General features: G+C 41.3%; 1 protein-coding gene across 1 annotated transcript in view; it reads left to right on the top strand.

Moving 5' to 3' along the window:
• Positions 1 to 22,030, top strand: part of pth1r (parathyroid hormone 1 receptor) — a 227,986-nt gene that overhangs the window by 150,081 nt on the left and 55,875 nt on the right. The window contains exons 3-4 of the mRNA XM_002939365.5: positions 14,090 to 14,200; positions 16,447 to 16,565. Coding sequence (XP_002939411.2) covers positions 14,090 to 14,200; positions 16,447 to 16,565 — 230 coding nt within the window. The remainder of the gene's footprint in view (positions 1 to 14,089; positions 14,201 to 16,446; positions 16,566 to 22,030) is intronic.

Below are 22,030 nucleotides of genomic sequence, written 5' to 3'. Positions count from 1 at the left end.
ATCCAGAGAGAAGCAGAGAGAAGAAGGCCATGGCCATACTAGGAGTGCAGGATCACATTCCCTTCCTTTTTGGATATAATTGGTCAGGGGTACCCAACCTTCCTTACTCATGAGCCACAGGCAAATATAAAAAGACTTGGGGAGCAACACAAGCACCATAAAAGTTCATGGAGGGGCCAAATAAGGGCTGTGATTGGCTATTAGGCAGCCTCTATGCACCCTATCAGCTTACAGGGGCTTTATTTGGTAGTAGTCATGTATTCAAAAATAACTACCTGGTTTGGGGGCACTGAGAGCAACACCCAAGGGGTTGGTGAGCAACATGTTGCCCCCGAGCTACTAAGGATAGTGGAAGTTAGACTACCCAGTTCCTTCCAACAGGCAAGAGGACCATAGAAGCATCTCTACCCCCACCCTACAGGTTGTGGAGATACTCATTGTCACACTTGGTGGGGTTGGCTTGACTCTGAGCCCCATCAGTAGGTATAGGCCATAGGCAGTTGGTAAAGTAAGTGGAAGTGTGGGTAGGACGGGGGTCCTAGTGGGAGGTGGATAACCTTGAATGGGCACTTGGATTTGAGGTGGGACCAAGGCATCAAGTGCCCATAGAGGTCCATCATCTTTGTTTGTGTACTTTCCATCCACATTCTGAAGTCCATGTCTCATCTCTTCTATATTAATATCTTTATGGGATGATGCTTCCTGTCTTTAGATATGAGAATTCTATTGGGAGACTAATGAATCCTTCAACCACTGCCACCGCCATGGGGTTCTACAGAAAGGAGTAGCTTTACATACAGTATAAACATGAGTTTGGTTTCCCCTTACACCTATTAGTGATGGTGCCCATGTTCTCAGCGCCACAGTCACACCGTGCCCTTTGTATTTGTGGCTTTTTCCAAAATTGAAGGGCTACAAGAAAGTTGGGGTTAGAATTTCCGTAAGAAGGTAAAGCAATGGTAACATGTGTAATACAGCGTATACTTTAGTGCCCCCAAGTGGTGACAGGCTGGCACTGCTCTGATGACCAGGAAGGGTAGTTTACGATGGTTTGTCAATATGTTGATATTATAACTGTTTATACATAAATATACACTTGCAAATGTGGAGAATAATAATAATGGGAATATATATAAATATAAATAAATAAGTAAATAAATAAATATATATATATATATATATATATATATATATATATATATATATATACAGGTATAGGACCCATTATCCAGAATGCTCGGGACCAAGGGTATTCCGGATAAAGGGTCTTTCCGTAATTTGGGTCTCCATACCTTAAGTCTGCTAAAAAAACAATAAAACATTAAATAAACCCAATAGGGCTGTTCTGCCCCCAATAAGGGGTAATTATATCTTAGTTGGGATCAAGTACAGGTACTGTTTTATTATTACAGAGAAAAGGGAATCATTTAACCATTAAATAAACCCAATAGGGCTGTTCTGCCCCCAATAAGGGGTAATTATATCTTAGTTGGGATCAAGTACAAGTACTGTTTTATTATTACAGAGAAAAGGGAATCATTTAACCATGAAATAAACCCAATAGGGCTGTTCTGCCCCTAATAAGGGGTAATTATATCTTAGTTGGGATCAAGTACAGGTACTGTTTTATTATTACAGAGAAAAGGGAATCATTTAACCATTAAATAAACCCAATAGGGCTGTTCTGCCCCCAATAAGGGGTAATTATATCTTAGTTGGGATCAAGTACAGGTACTGTTTTATTATTACAGAGAAAAGGGAATCATTTAACCATTAAATAAACCCAATAGGGCTGTTCTGCCCCCAATAAGGGGTAATTATATCTTAGTTGGGATCAAGTACAGGTACTGTTTTATTATTACAGAGAAAAGGGAATCATTTAACCATTAAATAAACCCAATAGGGCTGTTCTGCCCCCAATAAGGGGTAATTATATCTTAGTTGGGATCAAGTACAGGTACTGTTTTATTATTACAGAGAAAAGGGAATCATTTAACCATTAAATAAACCCAATAGGGCTGTTCTGCCCCCAATAAGGGGTAATTATATCTTAGTTGGGATCAAGTACAGGTACTGTTTTATTATTACAGAGAAAAGGGAATCATTTAACCATTAAATAAACCCAATAGGGCTGTTCTGCCCCAATAAGGGGTAATTATATCTTAGTTGGGATCAAATACAAAGTTCTGTTTTATTATTACAGAGAAAAAGGAAATCAGTTTAAAAAATCTGAATTATATGATTAAAATGGAGTCTATGGGAGACGGGCTTTCCGTAATTCGGAGCTTTTTGGATAACGGGTTTCCGGATAATGGATCCCATACCGTTATAACTGGCCTTCAGGCTAGACCATCCACAGTTTGGGTATCATTTGTGTACAGAAAACAATATATATATATATATTTTTCCCAATATTGATGGGTGCAGGGAGTTGCAGCTTAATAACAGGAGTTGCAGAATGTATTTTCCTGATTTCACAGTTGGGTGCCCATAGGCCGGCCCCCTTTTCCGCTACATTCTTCAGGGGTATAGTTTCCCTTTAAACGATGACAGTATCACATGTTCTCTGAGCCCTGTGGAATTGTGGGAGGGACGGCGTATACACGGCGCGGTGCCGGCGGGGAGGGCCGCCTTAGAAGCTGCTAGAAATGTTGAATAATATCTTCTTCTTCTAAGGAAGGAAAACTGTGAATCATAAATTTACCACTAAATTGCATAATCCCAATACATCTGGGATAGATTAGTGAGGAACTGGGAGGTCCCCCGGCTCTGCCTGACTCACCCCCCTCTGCACATACAGATATATTTATTTATTTATAATACAGGGAACTCTGAGTATCACTCATGTATTATAAGGGATAATGTACCCCCTACTGTAAATGATAAGGATATTAGCAGTCACTGAGGGGTTCTGTGCCCCCCATATAAAGGCACAAGGCTGCAGGCTGAGTTATACAGGGAACTCTGAGTATCACTCATGTATTATAAGGGATAATGTACCCCCTACTGTAAATGATAAGGATATTAGCAGTCACTGAGGGGTTCTGTGCCCCCCATATAAAGGCACAAGGCTGCAGGCTGAGTTATACAGGGGACTCTGAGTATCACTCATGTATTATAAGGGATAATGTACCCCCTACTGTAAATGATAAGGATATTAGCAATCACTGAGGGGTTCTGTGCCCATATAAAGGCACAAGGCTGCAGGCTGAGTTATACAGGGGACTCTGAGTATCACTCATGTATTATAAGGGATAATGTACCCCCTACTGTAAATGATAAGGATATTAGCAGTCACTGAGGGGTTCTGTGACCATATAAAGGCACAAGGCTGCAGGCTGAGTTATACAGGGAACTCTGAGTATCACTCATGTATTATAAGGGATAATGTACCCCCTACTGTAAATGATAAGGATATTAGCAGTCACTGAGGGGTTCTGTGCCCATATAAAGGCACAAGGCTGCAGGCTGAGTTATACAGGGAACTCTGAGTATCACTCATGTATTATAAGGGATAATGTACCCCCTACTGTAAATGATAAGGATATTAGCAGTCACTGAGGGGTTCTGTGCCCATATAAAGGCACAAGGCTGCAGGCTGAGTTATACAGGGAACTCTGAGTATCACTCATGTATTATAAGGGATAATGTACCCCCTACTGTAAATGATAAGGATATTAGCAGTCACTGAGGGGTTCTGTGCCCATATAAAGGCACAAGGCTGCAGGCTGAGTTATACAGGGAACTCTGAGTATCACTCATGTATTATAAGGGATAATGTACCCCCTACTGTAAATGATAAGGATATTAGCAGTCACTGAGGGGTTCTGTGCCCATATAAAGGCACAAGGCTACAGGCTGAGTTATACAGGGAACTCTGAGTATCACTCATGTATTATAAGGGATAATGTACCCCCTACTATAAGTTCTTTCTGTTTGCCCATAGCCGTACATATCTATCCCATATAACTAAGCCGGCATTTCTATTTCTCAGTACTAAACACAATGTGGCAGGAGAATCTAAGAGCTCAATTGCCTTTTAACAGCATTAAAAGCTTTGCTAGCTGCAATGTATTTATTTATTCATCTGAGACATCTTAGTAAATGTAATATCATTAGTACTGAGATCTTTTTTCTTTCTAATGTATTTGTGGTGAAAGTACTATTAGTATTTAATCCTCTAGAATGCTATATTAATGTTATAGTCCCATCGGGCCACTTGTTCTTCAAACATTAAAGGAATACTGTGGTGTTTTTTTCAAAACCCATCAGTTAATAGCGCTTCTCCAGCAGAATCCTGCATTGTAATCTGTTTTTCCCATGGGGCTAGCCATATTCTTCATTTCCCAGGGTGCCACAGCCATGTGACCTGTGCTCTGATAAACTTCACTCACACTTTACTGCTGCGCTGCAAGTTGGAGTGATACCCCCTCACTCCCAGCAGCCGATCAGCAGAACAATGGGAAGGGAGCAAGATAGCAGCTCCCAGTAGGTATCAGAATAGCACTCAATAGTAAGAAATCCAAGTCCGGCTTGGGACTCCTCCAGTTACATGGGAGTAGGAGAAACAATAGGTTAGCTGAAAGCAGTTCTAACGTGCAGCGCTGGCTCCTTCTGAAAGCTCAGACTCAGGCACACTTTACTGCTGCGCTGCAAGTTGGAGTGATATCCCCCTCCCCCCTCACCCCCAGCAGCCGATCAGCAGAACAATGGGAAGGGAGCAAGATAGCAGCTCCCAGTAGGTATCAGAATAGCACTCAATAGTAAGAAATCCAAGTCCGGCTTGGGACTCCTCCAGTTACATGGGAGTAGGAGAAACAATAGGTTAGCTGAAAGCAGTTCTAATGTGTAGCGCTGGCTGAAAGCTCAGACTCAGGCACACTTTACTGCTGCGCTGCAAGTTGGAGTGATATCCCCCTCCCCCCTCACCCCCAGCAGCCGATCAGCAGAACAATGGGAAGGGAGCAAGATAGCAGCTCCCAGTAGGTATCAGAATAGCACTCAATAGTAAGAAATCCAAGTCCGGCTTGGGACTCCTCCAGTTACATGGGAGTAGGAGAAACAATAGGTTAGCTGAAAGCAGTTCCAATGTGTAGCGCCGGCTCCTTCTGAAAGCTCAGACTCAGGCACACTTTACTGCTGCGCTGCAAGTTGGAGTGATATCCCCCCTCCCCCCCAGCAGCCGATCAGCAGAACAATGGGAAGGGAGCAAGATAGCAGCTCCCAGTAGGTATCAGAATAGCACTCAATAGTAAGAAATCCAAGTCCGGCTTGGGACTCCTCCAGTTACATGGGAGTAGGAGAAACAATAGGTTAGCTGAAAGTCTAAGTTAATGTTTTATGCAGTCCTTCATACCTTGTATTCCCACAATGAATAATCTTGGGGGGCATTGGCATTTGGGAAGTAGAAGGAACCCTCGGCAGGTGCAGTTTGGGTACATTTGGGAGGATGAAAAGAATATTATCATTGCATTGGAATAAAAACATTTGAATCCAATTTATTCCCCAAATCACAGGGGAATAATAACATAGAAAGTCAAATGCATCTCCTCATTATGTTTTAGCTGACAGAGAATCTATCCCTCTGATGTGAGCTGTTTGTATACAATGAGGCAGAAAGAGTCCTTCGCCCCCCATTAGAGCACCTTGATTCAGAAATATGAAATAGACGGGAGAACAAAAGGCAGTCCTGTAGGCTATGGATTTGGTTTTGTGCAAGGCCACAAGGGATAGGTTTTTTCACTATAAAGTGAGCTCTGCATCATTAACACTTTACAAGCCAATGCAAAAATGTATGTAACATCTCTTGTACGTGTCCCTAAGGCCACATTTACATTGGTAGGGAAAACAGTCATTCCAGTAGTTGCTGTTTCTTTCATCCTTTAGCCAAGGTTGTTCCTCACAGCTGAGGGTTCCCCTTTGTTCTTCACAGCGATTTAATGTACAGTAGGAGCTAGGAAAAGCATAACATATGCAGCACCATTTAATGGAGAGTCTACTGAACTGCCCCAAGTTACAGAGCAAGTTACAGTTCAAGTCACGTGACTGAGGGGACCTGGGAAACTAAGATTATGGCTAATCCCACATCAAATTTCAAAATTAAATATTAAAAAAGTCTGCATTTTTGAAAAATGAATTTCAGTGCAGGATTCTGTTGGAGAAGCACTAGTAACTGATGGGGTTTCCCATGAAAGAATCACTTCTAGATGATAAGAATGGTGGGATTTAATAAAGGGACTGACTCTGTATTTAATTGCCATGTACATATGGGAGGAATGGGAGGAACATACTTGTCTTTAGTAGATGGTGCCATGGAATTCTGTTCTATAAACTAGAACACAAGTTTCTTTTTAAAATTTGTGTCCAGTCTAAAGTTGTCTACATCTGGTGGTGTTTTTGTAGTCCTCGGGCTAATAGTGAGTAGTAGTGGACTGAACAGTTCTTAAGTATTGACCACTTGATGTCCCATTGACACTCAACTTGTGCCGATGGAGTTCAACTAAAATCACCCTCTACCTATAGTCAAATGTAAATTTTCATTGGCTTTTCTTACCTCCTCTATGGTGCAAATGTTCAGCAATTATGGATGAGATGTCCAACTAAAATCACCCTCCACCTATGGTAATATATTCATTTCCATTGTTTTTCTTACCTCCTCTATGGTGCAAAAGTTCAGCAATTATCGCTGAGATGTCCTACTAAAACAGTCCAACTAAAATCACCCTCCACCTATGGTCAAACGTAACGTTCCATTGGTTTTTCTTACCTCCTCTATGGTGCAAAAGTTCAAGAATTATGGCTGAGATGTCCGACTAAAACAGTCCAACTAAAATCACCCTCCACCTATGGTCAAACGTAAAATTCCATTGGTTTTTCTTACCTACTCTATGGTGCAAAAATTCAGCAATTATGGCTGAGATGTCCAACTAAAACAGTCCAACTAAAATCACCCTCCACCTATGGTCCTATGTAAAGTTCCATTGGTTTTTCTTACCTCCTCTATGGTGAAAAAGTTCAGCAATTATGGCTGAGATGTCCAACTAAAACAGTCCAACTAAAACAGTCCAACTAAAATCACCCTCCACCTATGGTCATATATTAATTTCCATTGTTTTTCTTACCTCCTCTATGGTAAGATGGTTAGATGGTATGTCCATCTAAAACAGTCCAACTAAAATTAGCCTCCCTCTATGGTCATTTATTCATTTCCATTGTTTTTCTTACCTCTTCTATGGTGCAAACGTTCAGCAATTATGGCTGAGATGTCCAACTAAAACAGTTACATTGTAAGACCTTGGTCTGTGTGGGTGCCATGGGTAATTTTATGAGCCCTGTTCTTCAAGAAAACAAGTAGTTTATCTTTAGGCAAAGGGTCTCCAACTGCAAATAGATTATGGAAAAGTGCCCCCCTACCTCTGCCTAAGGGCCAATCTGGAGATCCAACAGAGGACGCATAGAGTGAAGTATATGGTTTTGCACTGAGTGGAAGATATGATGAAAATTGGTGGAAGGCCAACCGATGGACCTTCTGTATTCAGGCAGAATTAGATGTAGGGTATAAGAGATCCATAGTAGCTTTCACTAGAGGAGTTAAATTCCCATCATACCCAATAAGTCACATGTCCGTTGCACTGTTATGCTTTACAGATCATTAATTTGACGTATTAAAGAAAATACAATTTGATAAATTGATCGTTTACACCTATTAGTCTTTAGAGGTCTTGCAGAACAAACATCGTCTATTTGTACTCCCCACCCATCCGATTTCTGCCCAAAGGTGAGTTTGTGGACCCCTTCCCCAAGGCAGAAGAAATCAGATGGATGGAATATTCATTTCCCTCTTGAACGGAATTCTTATTTTTTTATGACAAAAGGCAATATTTTTTCTGAAAATAGCACTTAATCACTTGAAAAAAAAAAAAAATAGCAATTTTCATGAATATGATCCTTGGCGATGGCGTTTGGCTTCTTCTCCAACATTCTAATTATTACAAAGAATGTTAAACATTTCAACGATGGACGTAGAACTTTGAAAAATGAAAATATGTCTTCCGATTGCTCGGATATCTTTCCCAGAAACATCATTTAGACTTTTGCTGCATGTACATATTTTTTCTAATGAAGGAAAAGTCAAATGTCAAAATGTTTCATAGATATTTCCCAGAATCCAAATGCCCGCCTCCTTCCTAATTGATAGGGCATTCCATTGGCTGCCATCTGTTTTCTACATATTTTATCTTCTCTTAACCAGTGTGGTTTGTGGCAATCAGGGAGAATATTTGATTAAGAATGTATATGTAGGTCGATGAATTGTACGTTTATTCTTCTAACAGTGAAATAGTCTTTAGTCAGTAAATAAATTGCTTAGTAATGGGAGGAACATACTTAGTAGATGGTGCCATTAGAATTCTATTCTAGAACTAGAACTTTTTATAAGTTTGTGTCCAGTCTAAAGTTGTCTGGTGGTGTTGTTGTAGTCCTTGGGCTAATAGTGGACCACTTGATGTCCCATTGACACTCAACTTGTGCTGATGGATTCATCACCACCCAGATTTTGATTGATGACTGACAATGGGTTTCTTTTGAATTTTGACCCTTCGTTATAGTACATGGACCAGTTTTGGCCTGACTCATTTGGGCACTCCTTTATTGGGCACTAAGAGATCAGTGGAGATTGCTATAGCGATCTCCATGGCACTTATGGTTACGTTCTTGGAGATCATGCAAAAACAATTGGGCAGCAAAGGTATTTTCCAAACAAAAAGTCCTCTCCAATGAGGTCCCAAAGCAAAATGGCATATATTCACAATATATATACACACACAACATCTGTGTCAAAACTTCTTTCACTCAATGTGGGTGCTCCTTATGGCAATGATCCAGGTTCACCGAATATCCAAAAGAAAGGTGGAAGGACAGTCTTTCTGTGTTTATTAAGAGGCAATATTTTGGGGCAGAGCCCTTCCTCAGGTATGTCACTGCACCTACGGAAGGACTCTAGCATAAGACTACACCTATTCATTAGCTGCATCCAATTTTTACCTTTGGTTATATCTGCCATGGGATAGAGTAGGCGTAAAGAGCCCAAAACAACCCCAAAAATATCATGTGAATCCTGATATCCAATATATAATCGTCAATAGATTTTACAAAGAATACCCTGAATAGGTCTGGTTGGACAGACCAGTGCCCAACCCTTACCCGACCAGTGACAGATCAGCCAGGTAAATGGAAAAACTAGCTTGAAAAAAAAAGGGGTGGCTGGGATTTTTGAGACCTGCAGCGGAACCGGATGCCCAGGTAGGGTACCCGCAGACTGCCCACTTGGATGGTGAATCAGGAACTTTCTACCTGAAACCTGACTACTACTTTTTAACTTGCCCGATCCATATCTGGCCAATTTCAGGGCAGGCCAGTCGTTGCTGCCCCTACACGGGCCAATAAGCTGCTGAATCGTTCCAAGGGACTGATATTGGCGGCTACAATCGGCACGTGTATGGCCATCTTAAATCTTTTAACGTGACTGATCGATATCTGGCCAATTTCAGGCCAGATATCGGTCAGGCATGCTCCTCGTTCCTGCCCCTGTCCAATGGACCAATATGGGCAGCTACAATTGGCCCGTGTATGGCCACCTTAACCATCACGCGACCTTGCGCTCAGTGGGCCACAGGGAATAATGACGGTATTTATGTAGCTCATCAAAGCGCTCATTCCCGTACGTGATGCCCGTCCCTCGCCGGCTCACATCTGCTTCACATCAAAGCTGAATTTTACTGATTGTTAGCGTCTGTGTATAAAGAAATAAATGGAAGGTTTAGGTTCGAAAATTCATTTCTCCTTTCAGCATCCCACGCGCTAATTTGATTTATGTCAATATCCACCAGCACCGCGGTTTGCGAGGCAACTTGTTTTGCGCTAATAAATCTCATTTATACACAAAGAAAACGCTCTGTTGAACTTCACACTTCGAGCAAATAGGAACGATTTGGAAGTGAGTGCCACCTTAATGTACAAGCTGTCTCGCTCGTAAGGTCACGTTCCCCGGCTTATAATGTGCGTCCAACTCAAACACCTTCTGCGCTGCAGAAATAATTTCTTTGGCAACGCTCGGAATTCTTTATCTGAAATGGTTTAAAGCGACGGAACACATCTCGGCTTCACACAATTTGTTCAGGGGGTTTTAAAGGAACACTGGGTATTTTTCATCCAGGTTATGGTATAGGCTTGGAATTGGGCCGTGCCAATGTATTACATATTACATGAAGAAATAAATATACAATATTACCGTTATTTTTTTACCAACATTTGTCAGAATATAAATAAAGAGCGTATCTGTTGCTGAAAGAAACGCTACAATAAACACAATATTTATTGCTAACTAAATACAGTAGAACAGCAGAAGTTTTCCAAGAATTGACGCCATTTTGTTGTGGTCCCATTAAGGCTGCGTTTTCTCTTTACTGGATTTATCATTTTCCCAGAATATTCTCAGAATCCAAAAGTGGATTTTAATTGGCAGGTTTTTGTCAGCATCAGCTCTGCTCTGATGTATGTATGTATGTATGTATGTATGTGTGTATGTATGTATGTACTGTATGTATGTATGTATGTATGTATGTATGTATGTATGTATGTGTGTATGTATGTATGTATGTATGTATGTATGTATGTATGGGCTGTATGTATGTATGTATGTACTGTATGTATGTATGTATGGGCTGTATGTATGTATGTACTGTATGTATGTATGTATGTATGGGCTGTATGTATGTATGTACTGTATGTATGTATGTACTGTATGTATGGGCTGTATGTATGTATGTACTGTATGTATGTACTGTATGTATGTATGTATGGGCTGTATGTATGTATGTACTGTATGTATGTACTGTATGTATGTATGTATGGGCTGTATGTATGTATGTATGTATGTATGGGCTGTATGTATGTATGTACTGTATGTATGTATGTATGTATGTATGTATGGGCTGTATGTATGTATGTACTGTATGTATGTATGTACTGTATGTATGTATGTATGTATGTATGTATGTATGGGCTGTATGTATGTATGTATGTATGTACTGTATGTATGTATGTATGTATGTACTGTATGTATGTATGTATGTATGTATGTATGTATGTATGTATGTATAACTTTATTTATAAAGCGCCACAAGGGTACACGGCGCTGTACAGTCTTACAATATACAGAAATACAAGGACAAGTGTTATAATAAATACAATAAATAAGTATAAATGCACAGGGAATAAGTGCCATGTGGTATGAGACACAGTAGGAAGGAGGTCCCTGACCCGTAGAGCTTACAATCTAAGTGACCAGCCATCTTTAATTTGTTGGCTATTCAAAGCCCCACCTAGCCCATTTTACTAGATTATTATTATTTATTATTAGCATTTATTTATAAAGCGCCAACATATCCCGCAGCGCTGTACAATAAGTGGGTTACATACATTGGACATACAGAGTAACATATAAAGCAACCAATAACCGATACAGGAGGTGAAGAGATCCCTGCCCAAAAGAGCTTACAATCTACAAGATAATATATATTACATATTAGTCCCTTAGCCTGTTGGCTATCCAAAGCCCCGCCTAGCCCAATTTACTAGATAATACATATTCCAAAGCCCCGCCTAGCCCAATTTACTAGATAATACATATTCCAAAGCCCCGCCTAGCCCAATTTACTAGATAATACATATTCCAAAGCCCTGCCTAGCCCAATTTACTAGATAATACATATTCCAAAGCCCTGCCTAGCCCAATTTACTAGATAATACATATTCCAAAGCCCTGCCTAGCCCAATTTACTAGATAATACATATTCCAAAGCCCCGCCTAGCCCAATTTACTAGATAATACATATTCCAAAGCCCCGCCTAGCCCAATTTACTAGATAATACATATTCCAAAGCCCCGCCTAGCCCAATTTACTAGATAATACATATTCCAAAGCCCCGCCTAGCCCAATTTACTAGATAATACATATTCCAAAGCCCCGCCTAGCCCAATTTACTAGATAATACATATTCCAAAGCCCCGCCTAGCCCAATTTACTAGATAATACATATTCCAAAGCCCTGCCTAGCCCAATTTACTAGATAATACATATTCCAAAGCCCCGCCTAGCCCAATTTACTAGATAATACATATTCCAAAGCCCCGCCTAGCCCAATTTACTAGATAATACATATTCCAAAGCCCCGCCTAGCCCAATTTACTAGAATTCAACCCTACCATAAATTCCAAAGCCCTGCCTAGCCCAATTTACTAGATAATACATATTCCAAAGCCCTGCCTAGCCCAATTTACTAGATAATACATATTCCAAAGCCCCGCCTAGCCCAATTTACTAGATAATACATATTCCAAAGCCCCACCTAGCCCAATTTACTAGATAATACATATCCATGACTCGCCCACAAAATAGAACAAAATAAAAATATAGTTCCTGGCTATGTACGGCCTTTACATTTATTAGGACTTTGTCAAGATGTTTATGAAATAATATATATATATATATATATATATAACTTTTATTAAGGCCCTTAATGGCTTCTGGGAATATGGCTGGGAATATGGGTGTTCTTTGTCGTTCTGAAATGACTGTTTATAGTTAAATGCAGTAAGATGAACAAGGGGAAGCAATATGTCCGTCCCTGGGGTTCTGCAGAACTAAAACCAGTGTCTCTGGGAATTGTCTCTGGGAATTGTCTCTGGGAATAGTCTCTGGGAATTGTCTCGGGGAATTATCTATCCACTTTGTAGAGTTGTAGAACTGACGCTGAGCTCAGGCTCGTTCATATCCAGCGAAAGGCTTTCAACAGGCACATAAAAAGCTCATTTGATTTTTAGTGCTGATAGTTATGCAACAAGTTGTGCCCCATAAACCATAAAGCAAAATGACAGAAAAAGATTGTTTTTCCCCAAATCATGTTACTTAGCTGGGCAATTAGTTGTTTACAATATATTTTCTTACTTTGTTATATAAGCAGCATATAGGCAAGACCTTACAAATAAAGGATATTTCTAGCTATTAGGGAAACTTCAATAAAAGTGTTCCACCTGACTTATGTAGCCCCCGCGAGACTGCAACAAATCTACCCAGAGCGTGACCCATAATGCTTAGGGGCACTGACCCCAATCAGTGACTCACAAGTAACATGTTGCTCACCATCTCCTTTGATGTTGCTCCCGGTGGCTTCAACATTTACATTTCTGGCTTGGAGACAAGTTTTGGAAGCACAGAGATACAGCTTTACTCCGAACAGAGTCAGCAGTCCCCATGGGGCTACCAAATAGCCAATCACAGTCTTTATTTGGCTTCCCCAAGGAATTCTTTTCATGCTTGTGTGGCTCACAAACACTTTTTACATCAGAGCCGGCTCAGATGTAAGATCTTTCTTTGCTTCTTGGTTTTATGGGTTTTCAGTCAACTATATTCTGCTATTATGTATTGTTGGAAAGAATAAAGGAGACTTCATAAATAAAATATGGCATGTCTCTGCAGATGTAGATCGGGTAAGGTGGGTCAGGTCAGTAGGTTGCTACTATTGACATCCTGGTAATGCCCCTTAAGGTGCCCATACACGTTAAGATCTACTCGCTTGGCAAAGTGAACGGATCTTCTCCTGATATCCCCACCTACGGGTGGACGATATTGGGTTCATTCAGGCTAATTTGGTCGACGGGTATACTGTAGGTGCAGTCTGTTCAGGGACCACATCAACGAGCCGATGCGTTCCCTGATCCAACTAAATTTTTAAACCTGCCCGATCAATATCTGGCCAATATCGGTCTGGCAGGCCCATTGTTAGTGCCCATACACGGGCCGATAAACTGCCGAGTAGGTCTAAGGGGCCATATCGGCAGCTTGAATCGGCCCGTGTATGGACACCTTTAGATATTAGTGATTGGCTTTGCTTGCTCTGCACATCACAAGATAGGAAACTTAATGCATCACTTGACATCTTCATGTTTCTATTGCCTACAGAAAGAGAGAAACAACAATTAAATGATTGGTTGAAGCAATAAATAAACTCTTGAATTTACCCTTTGCAGATGGCTTATGCTTGCCGGAGTGGGATGGAGTTGTCTGCTGGCCCGAAGGATTGCCTGGAAATACAGTGTCTATATCTTGCCCTGAATACATCCAAGATTTCAACCACAAAGGTAATTTCCTCAGATCTTTTGATGAAAACTACAAGTATTTGGGATGTACAACTCCCAGTATATTTGGAGATCATTGGGATGACTGGAGATGTTGGGATGACTGGAGATCATTGGGATGACTGGAGATGTTGGGATGACTGGAGATGTTGGGGTGACTGGAGATGTTGGGATGACTGGAGATGTTGGGGTGACTGGAGATGTTGGGATGACTGGAGATGTTGGGATGACTGGAGATGTTGGGGTGACTGGAGATGTTGGGATGACTGGAGATCATTGGGATGACTGGAGATGTTGGGATGACTGGAGATGTTGGGGTGACTGGAGATGTTGGGATGACTGGAGATGTTGGGGTGACTGGAGATGTTGGGATGACTGGAGATGTTGGTTGACTCAACAGATCTGAAGTTTAGTTTATCACCCTTGTCATCTGAAGGAACATTGACCCATGTAGACATCTTCCTACAGTTCATGGGGCTTCAGCTTTATTAAACTTGGCTTCAGAGATAATTTCTATGGGGGGGGATTCACATAAGTGTCGGTAAGTGCGTAGTTCTCAAAGTGTCAGTCGGGAAATTGTAAAAAAGTCGTAAGCACAACAGTTCAACAGAACGTTTCTTATAGTTTTATGGATTTGTCATAATGCCACCAAGTGTTGTATACACGGTAAAAAAGTGTTATTATTGTGCTGTGAAAATGTCATTTGTGGGCCAAAAAATGTTCTTTATACAGAACCAAATTTAACTATGAACATTTTTTCCTGGCATTTTGGCATAAAAAATGTCTGTAAATATGTTGTGGGTATGACTAATTGTCAAAAAGTTTGCACACAATTGCCACACCCATCTTTTAACAACATTTTTTGAAAATTGTCAGTAGACGGTGGAAAAATAGCTGGTCTGTGAATAAGTCGGGGCACGAACCACATTTTATAAAGACTTTTTCATGACATTTTCCTTTACCGACACGTTTGGAAAGTCCCCCCCTATGAAAGTGGAAGATTGGGTTCCACAGTGTGACAAAAACTAACATTTCTATGTTACATTATGTACAATCCACTGGGCCTATTAGCTGAATAATAGAAATGATTTAATTGGCCCAAGTTGGAAATATATATTTCTATTGTTTGGTTGCACTGTATTCCCCATCCTCTTTAGAAAGGCAAAAAATAAGGGAGTTATTTAGTAATTTAGGTCTAGTAGAGTAAAGGTGGCCATACACGGGCCCATTCTAGCTGCCTATATCGGTCCTTTAGACCGATTCAGCAGGAACGATGGACCTGCACGACTGACATTTAGCCTGAAATTGGGCAGATTTCAATCAGGCAGGTTTCATTTTTCAGTCGGATTGGGGCCCACATTGGCTCGTTGAGGCAGTCCCTGAACCAACTGCGCCTATACCTGCCATTCTAATTGGATTGTTTAGTCCCAGGTCCAAACAACCAAATTAGCCTGATACCACCAACCGTGTATGGCCACCTTTACCCATAGCTAGTGATGGCCGAAATGTTTCGCCAGACATGGATTCAGGGCGAATTTACGCGTTTTGCCATTGGCGGATTGTTTCACGAAACGGATGAAAAAGTTTGCTGCTGAAAAATTCGCCATGTGGCAAAAAATTTTCGCCCATGTCAAAAGAATAGTCGTGTGTCAGAAAAGAATAGCCACATGACAAAAGAATAGCTGCGGGTGACAAAAAAATAGCCGCGGGAGACAAAAGAATAGCCGCAGACGACAAAAGAATAGCCGTGCGACAAAAGAATAGCCATGGGCGACAGCAGAATAGCCGCGGGCGACAAAAGAATAGCTGTGGGTGACAAAAGAATTGCTGCACAACAAAAGAATAGCTATGGGCGACAACAGAATAGCCGTGGGTGACAAAAGAATAGCCGCAGACGACGAAAGAATAGCCGTTCGACAAAAGAATAGCCATGGGCGACAACAGAATAGCCGCGGGCGACAAAAGAATAGCCGCAGACGACAAAAGAATAGCCGTGCGACAAAATAATAGCCACGGGCAACAACAGAATAGCCGCGGGCGACAATAAAATAGCCGCAGATGACGAAAGAATAGCCGCGCGACATTTTCGCCGTTTCGGTGAAGCGAAACGGGACAGATTCGCTCATCACTACCCATAGCTGATGTTGCTATTATTAGTGAGACTGCATTGGGTGAGTGAGAGGCAATGCGGAGGGGCAATGTTACTGTATCTCTGTGCAACGGGCTAAACCTATTCTCGTATCTGGCAGGCCATGCATATCGAAGGTGTGACATGAACGGAAGCTGGGAGCTGGTGCCGGGAAATAACCGAACATGGGCGAATTATACCGAATGTGCAAAGTACCTGTTCAACGAGACCAAGGAAAGGGTAAATATAAAGCAGCACTGCTTATAAACCCTCAGATATTTCTACTTGACTTATTTTTCCTTCAATGTATCCAAGAAATGTGATTTTCATTAAGAGTCCCAGATAAAATATGAATTAGATTGAACAGGATCTCTTCTTCATCTCTAAAGATTCACTTCAGAAACTTGTATGAAGATATTAGGGCACCGTTCAACAGGTCTCCTACCTTTATACATGAAATTCATATTACCAATATATATATTCTGTTTTTTATGTCTAAAACAACCACTCATATCATATAATTATCCCTTATAATACATGAGTGATACTCAGAGTTCCCTGTATAACTCAGCCTGCAGCCTTGTGCCTTTATATGGGGGGCACAGAACCCCTCAGTGACTGCTAATATCCTTATCATTTACAGTAGGGGGTACATTATCCCTTATAATACATGAGTGATACTCAGAGTTCCCTGTATAACTCAGCCTGCAGCCTTGTGCCTTTATATGGGCACAGAACCCCTCAGTGACTGCTAATATCCTTATCATTTACAGTAGGGGGTACATTATCCCTTATAATACATGAGTGATACTCAGAGTTCCCTGTATAACTCAGCCTGCAGCCTTGTGCCTTTATATGGGCACAGAACCCCTCAGTGACTGCTAATATCCTTATCATTTACAGTAGGGGGTACATTATCCCTTATAATACATGAGTGATACTCAGAGTTCCCGGTAAAACTCAGCCTGCAGCCTTGTGCCTTTATATGGGCACAGAACCCCTCAGTGACTGCTAATATCCTTATCATTTACAGTAGGGGGTACATTATCCCTTATAATACATGAGTGATACTCAGAGTTCCCTGTATAACTCAGCCTGCAGCCTTGTGCCTTTATATGGGCACAGAACCCCTCAGTGACTGCTAATATCCTTATCATTTACAGTAGGGGGTACATTATCCCTTATAATACATGAGTGATACTCAGAGTTCCCTGTATAACTCAGCCTGCAGCCTTGTGCCTTTATATGGGCACAGAACCCCTCAGTGACTGCTAATATCCTTATCATTTACAGTAGGGGGTACATTATCCCTTATAATACATGAGTGATACTCAGAGTTCCCTGTATAACTCAGCCTGCAGCCTTGTGCCTTTATATGGGCACAGAACCCCTCAGTGACTGCTAATATCCTTATCATTTACAGTAGGGGGTACATTATCCCTTATAATACATGAGTGATACTCAGAGTTCCCGGTAAAACTCAGCCTGCAGCCTTGTGCCTTTATATGGGCACAGAACCCCTCAGTGACTGCTAATATCCTTATCATTTACAGTAGGGGGTACATTATCCCTTATAATACATGAGTGATACTCAGAGTTCCCGGTAAAACTCAGCCTGCAGCCTTGTGCCTTTATATGGGCACAGAACCCCTCAGTGACTGCTAATATCCTTATCATTTACAGTAGGGGGTACATTATCCCTTATAATACATGAGTGATACTCAGAGTTCCCTGTATAACTCAGCCTGCAGCCTTGTGCCTTTATATGGGCACAGAACCCCTCAGTGACTGCTAATATCCTTATCATTTACAGTAGGGGGTACATTATCCCTTATAATACATGAGTGATACTCAGAGTTCCCGGTAAAACTCAGCCTGCAGCCTTGTGCCTTTATATGGGCACAGAACCCCTCAGTGACTGCTAATATCCTTATCATTTACAGTAGGGGGTACATTATCCCTTATAATACATGAGTGATACTCAGAGTTCCCTGTATAACTCAGCCTGCAGCCTTGTGCCTTTATATGGGCACAGAACCCCTCAGTGACTGCTAATATCCTTATCATTTACAGTAGGGGGTACATTATCCCTTATAATACATGAGTGATACTCAGAGTTCCCTGTATAACTCAGCCTGCAGCCTTGTGCCTTTATATGGGCACAGAACCCCTCAGTGACTGCTAATATCCTTATCATTTACATTAGGGGGTACATTATCCCTTATAATACATGAGTGATACTCAGAGTTCCCTGTATAACTCAGCCTGCAGCCTTGTGCCTTTATATGGGCACAGAACCCCTCAGTGACTGCTAATATCCTTATCATTTACAGTAGGGGGTACATTATCCCTTATAATACATGAGTGATACTCAGAGTTCCCTGTATAACTCAGCCTGCAGCCTTGTGCCTTTATATGGGCACAGAACCCCTCAGTGACTGCTAATATCCTTATCATTTACAGTAGGGGGTACATTATCCCTTATAATACATGAGTGATACTCAGTGTTCCCTGTATAACTCAGCCTGCAGCCTTGTGCCTTTATATGGGCACAGAACCCCTCAGTGACTGCTAATATCCTTATCATTTACAGTAGGGGGTACATTATCCCTTATAATACATGAGTAATACTCAGAGTTGTGGGAATATGTTTCTGTGTGTTGGAAGTGCAGATATAATTAAGGTACATTTGGAGGAACAGTAAATGAGAGATGGTGGAGCCCATTTGCCTGTAGACGTGTTCCATTCCATTACAGATTGTGATGCAATTATCTCCCCTCGTTTGTATACCCCGCTATCTTTTTTTTTGAGAAATAATGAATGTTTTCAAGTTTCCATAAACAAAGGAAATTGTTTCTGTCCTGGAAGGAAACTAATCATCCATTGTTAATGAAAGCATCTGCCGGCTTTGCGGCTCGTTGGCTATCGAAGCAATAATAACGTCCTGATATCGAAGGAATGGCTGTTGCTGTTATTTATAAAGCAGGACATGGCCTTCCTCTGTTGTGAATAAAAATTAATCTTCCCAAATTACCAGAATCATTTACTTTCTTAGTGTATTGGAGTGTACGGAGAGGACTAAACCCATCAAGGCTTAGTTCTGTTCGCTAGTTTTCTAGTATAGGAGGAGGCTTTTACTGATGTGTTCCCATGGTGCTTGATGACCTGATGGCTACATAATATATTCATTGGGGCTCCCCAATAAACCTTAGACTAAAGGACCATCCTCATCTTTATTCTTTAACTCCACTCAACCACTCCTGTACTCTGGATTGACTTGGTAAGTCAAGAGGTTGAGTGACCACTTGGACCCAGCAAGAGTTTTTTTTAGCATCTTGGTGGGCCAGTCCAACATTGGATGAGTAGGATATCTCAAGAAATAATATTGGGTAGGCAGAGCTCCATCTGTAGATCTTTATAACAAGGGGTTCATTAACAAGGATCTTCTAGCTATAAGAGATCAAGAGGTTGAGTGACCACTTGGACCCACAGGAGTTTTTGTAGCATCTTGGTGGGCCAGTCCAACATTGGATGAGTAGGATATCTCAAGAAATAATGTTGGGTAGGTAGAGCTCCATCTGTAGATCTTTCTAACAAGGGGTTCATTAACAAGGATCTTCTAGCTATAAGAGATCAAGAAGTTGAGTGACCACTTGGACCCAGCAGGAGTTTTTTTTAGCATCTTGGTGGGCCAGTCCAACATTGGATGAGTAGGATATCTCAAGAAATAATGTTGGGTAGGCAGAGCTCCATCTGTAGATCTTTCTAACAAGGGGTTCATTAACAAGGATCTTCTAGCTATAAGAGATCAAGAGGTTGAGTGATCACTTGGACCCACAGGAGTTTTTGTAGCATCTTGGTGGGCCAGTCCAACATTGGATGAGTAGGATATCTCAAGAAATAATATTGGGTAGGCAGAGCTCCATCTGTAGATCTTTCTAACAAGGGGTTCATTAACAAGGATCTTCTAGCTATAAGAGATCAAGAGGTTGAGTGACCACTTGGACCCACAGGAGTTTTTGTAGCATCTTGGTGGGCCAGTCCAACATTGGATGAGTAGGATATCTCAAGAAATAATGTTGGGTAGGCAGAGCTCCATCTGTAGATCTTTCTAACAAGGGGTTCATTAACAAGGATCTTCTAGCTATAAGAGATCAAGAGGTTGAGTGACCACTCAGACCCAGCAGGATTTTTTTTAGCATCTTGGTGGGCCAGTCCAACATTGGATGAGTATTATATCTCAAGAAATAATGTTGGGTAGGCAGAGCTCCATCTGTAGATCTTTCTAACAAGGGGTTCATTAACAAGGATCTTCTAGCTATAAGAGATCAAGAGGTTGAGTGACCACTTGGACCCAGCAGGAGTTTTTTTTAGCATCTTGGTGGGCCAGTCCAACATTGGATGAGTAGGATATCTCAAGAAATAATGTTGAGTAGGCAAAGCTCCATCTGTAGATCTTTCTAACAAGGGGTTCATTAACAAGGATCTTCTAGCTATAAGAGATCAAGAGGTTGAGTGACCACTCAGACCCAGCAGGAGTTTTTTTTAGCATCTTGGTGGGCCAGTCCAACATTGGATGAGTAGGATATCTCAAGAAATAATGTTGGGTAGGAGGAGCTCCATCTGTAGATCTTTCTAACAAGGGGTTCATGGTCAAGGATCTCTACAGACACACTGGTATAGACACACTGGTATAGCACTTTTCTAGTTTTCTAATTATACCAAATAAAAATTACACATTACAACATAGTTTCCACCTTTTATCTCTCACCTATATTCTTTTACTCAACTCTTGATGACCACTCACGTGCTTGATGACCTGATGGCTACATAATATACTCATGGCTGCACAAGGGTGCCGGGGCTCCCCAATAAACCTTAGACTACAGACCCACCCTTGAAACATTGTCTCCCCCTTGTCTCTCACCTTTATTCTTTTACTCCACTCAACTACTCCTGTACTCTGGATTGACTTGATAAGTCAGACCCAGCAGGAGGTGTTTTTAGCATCTTGGTGGACCAGTCCAACATTGGATGAGTAAAATAAGTAGGATAGCTAAAGAAATAATGTTGGGTAGATAGAGCTCCATCTGTATATCTTTCTAACAAGGGGTTCATGAACAAGGATCTCTACAGACACATTGGTTTAAACATTGTTTCCACTTTTTATCTCTCACCTTTACTTGGACCCAGCAGTAGTGTTTTTTAGCATCCTTGTGGGCCAGTCCAACATTGGATGAGTAAAATGAGTAGGATATCTCAAGAAATAATGTTGGGTAGATATAGCTCCTTTACTCGGACCCAGCAGTAGTTTTTTTTAGCATCCTGGGCAAGTCCAACATTGGATGGATTGCTTTCCTCATCTAAGAGATATTGGCAGATAGATATTTGAGTTCCTATATTCCTATAGACGAGGTAAAGGCATAAGGTATCATTTTCAAATACCCTAGACATGCCAGAGCACTGAGAGGTGTAAGGGTGCCTAAGTCCCTCCCCCAGTGCCCCTCACGAATACAGTGCTGCCAAATACAAGCAGCAATGTATTCATTGGAGCACCATCGCCATTTTGTGCTCATCAAGGGTGGAAGGCTGGGTGCAGAGAATATGGCGGAATATACCCATTTTATTGCACTTTGCCAATTACTTGGGTGCAGAGAATATGGCGGAAGCTGCCCGTTTTATTGCACTTTGCCAATTAGTTGGGT

This window comes from Xenopus tropicalis, chromosome 6 (assembly GCF_000004195.4).
Source record: "Xenopus tropicalis strain Nigerian chromosome 6, UCB_Xtro_10.0, whole genome shotgun sequence".
Lineage (NCBI taxonomy): Eukaryota > Metazoa > Chordata > Amphibia > Anura > Pipidae > Xenopus > Xenopus tropicalis.
This window is presented reverse-complemented; position numbering and strand designations above follow the sequence as displayed.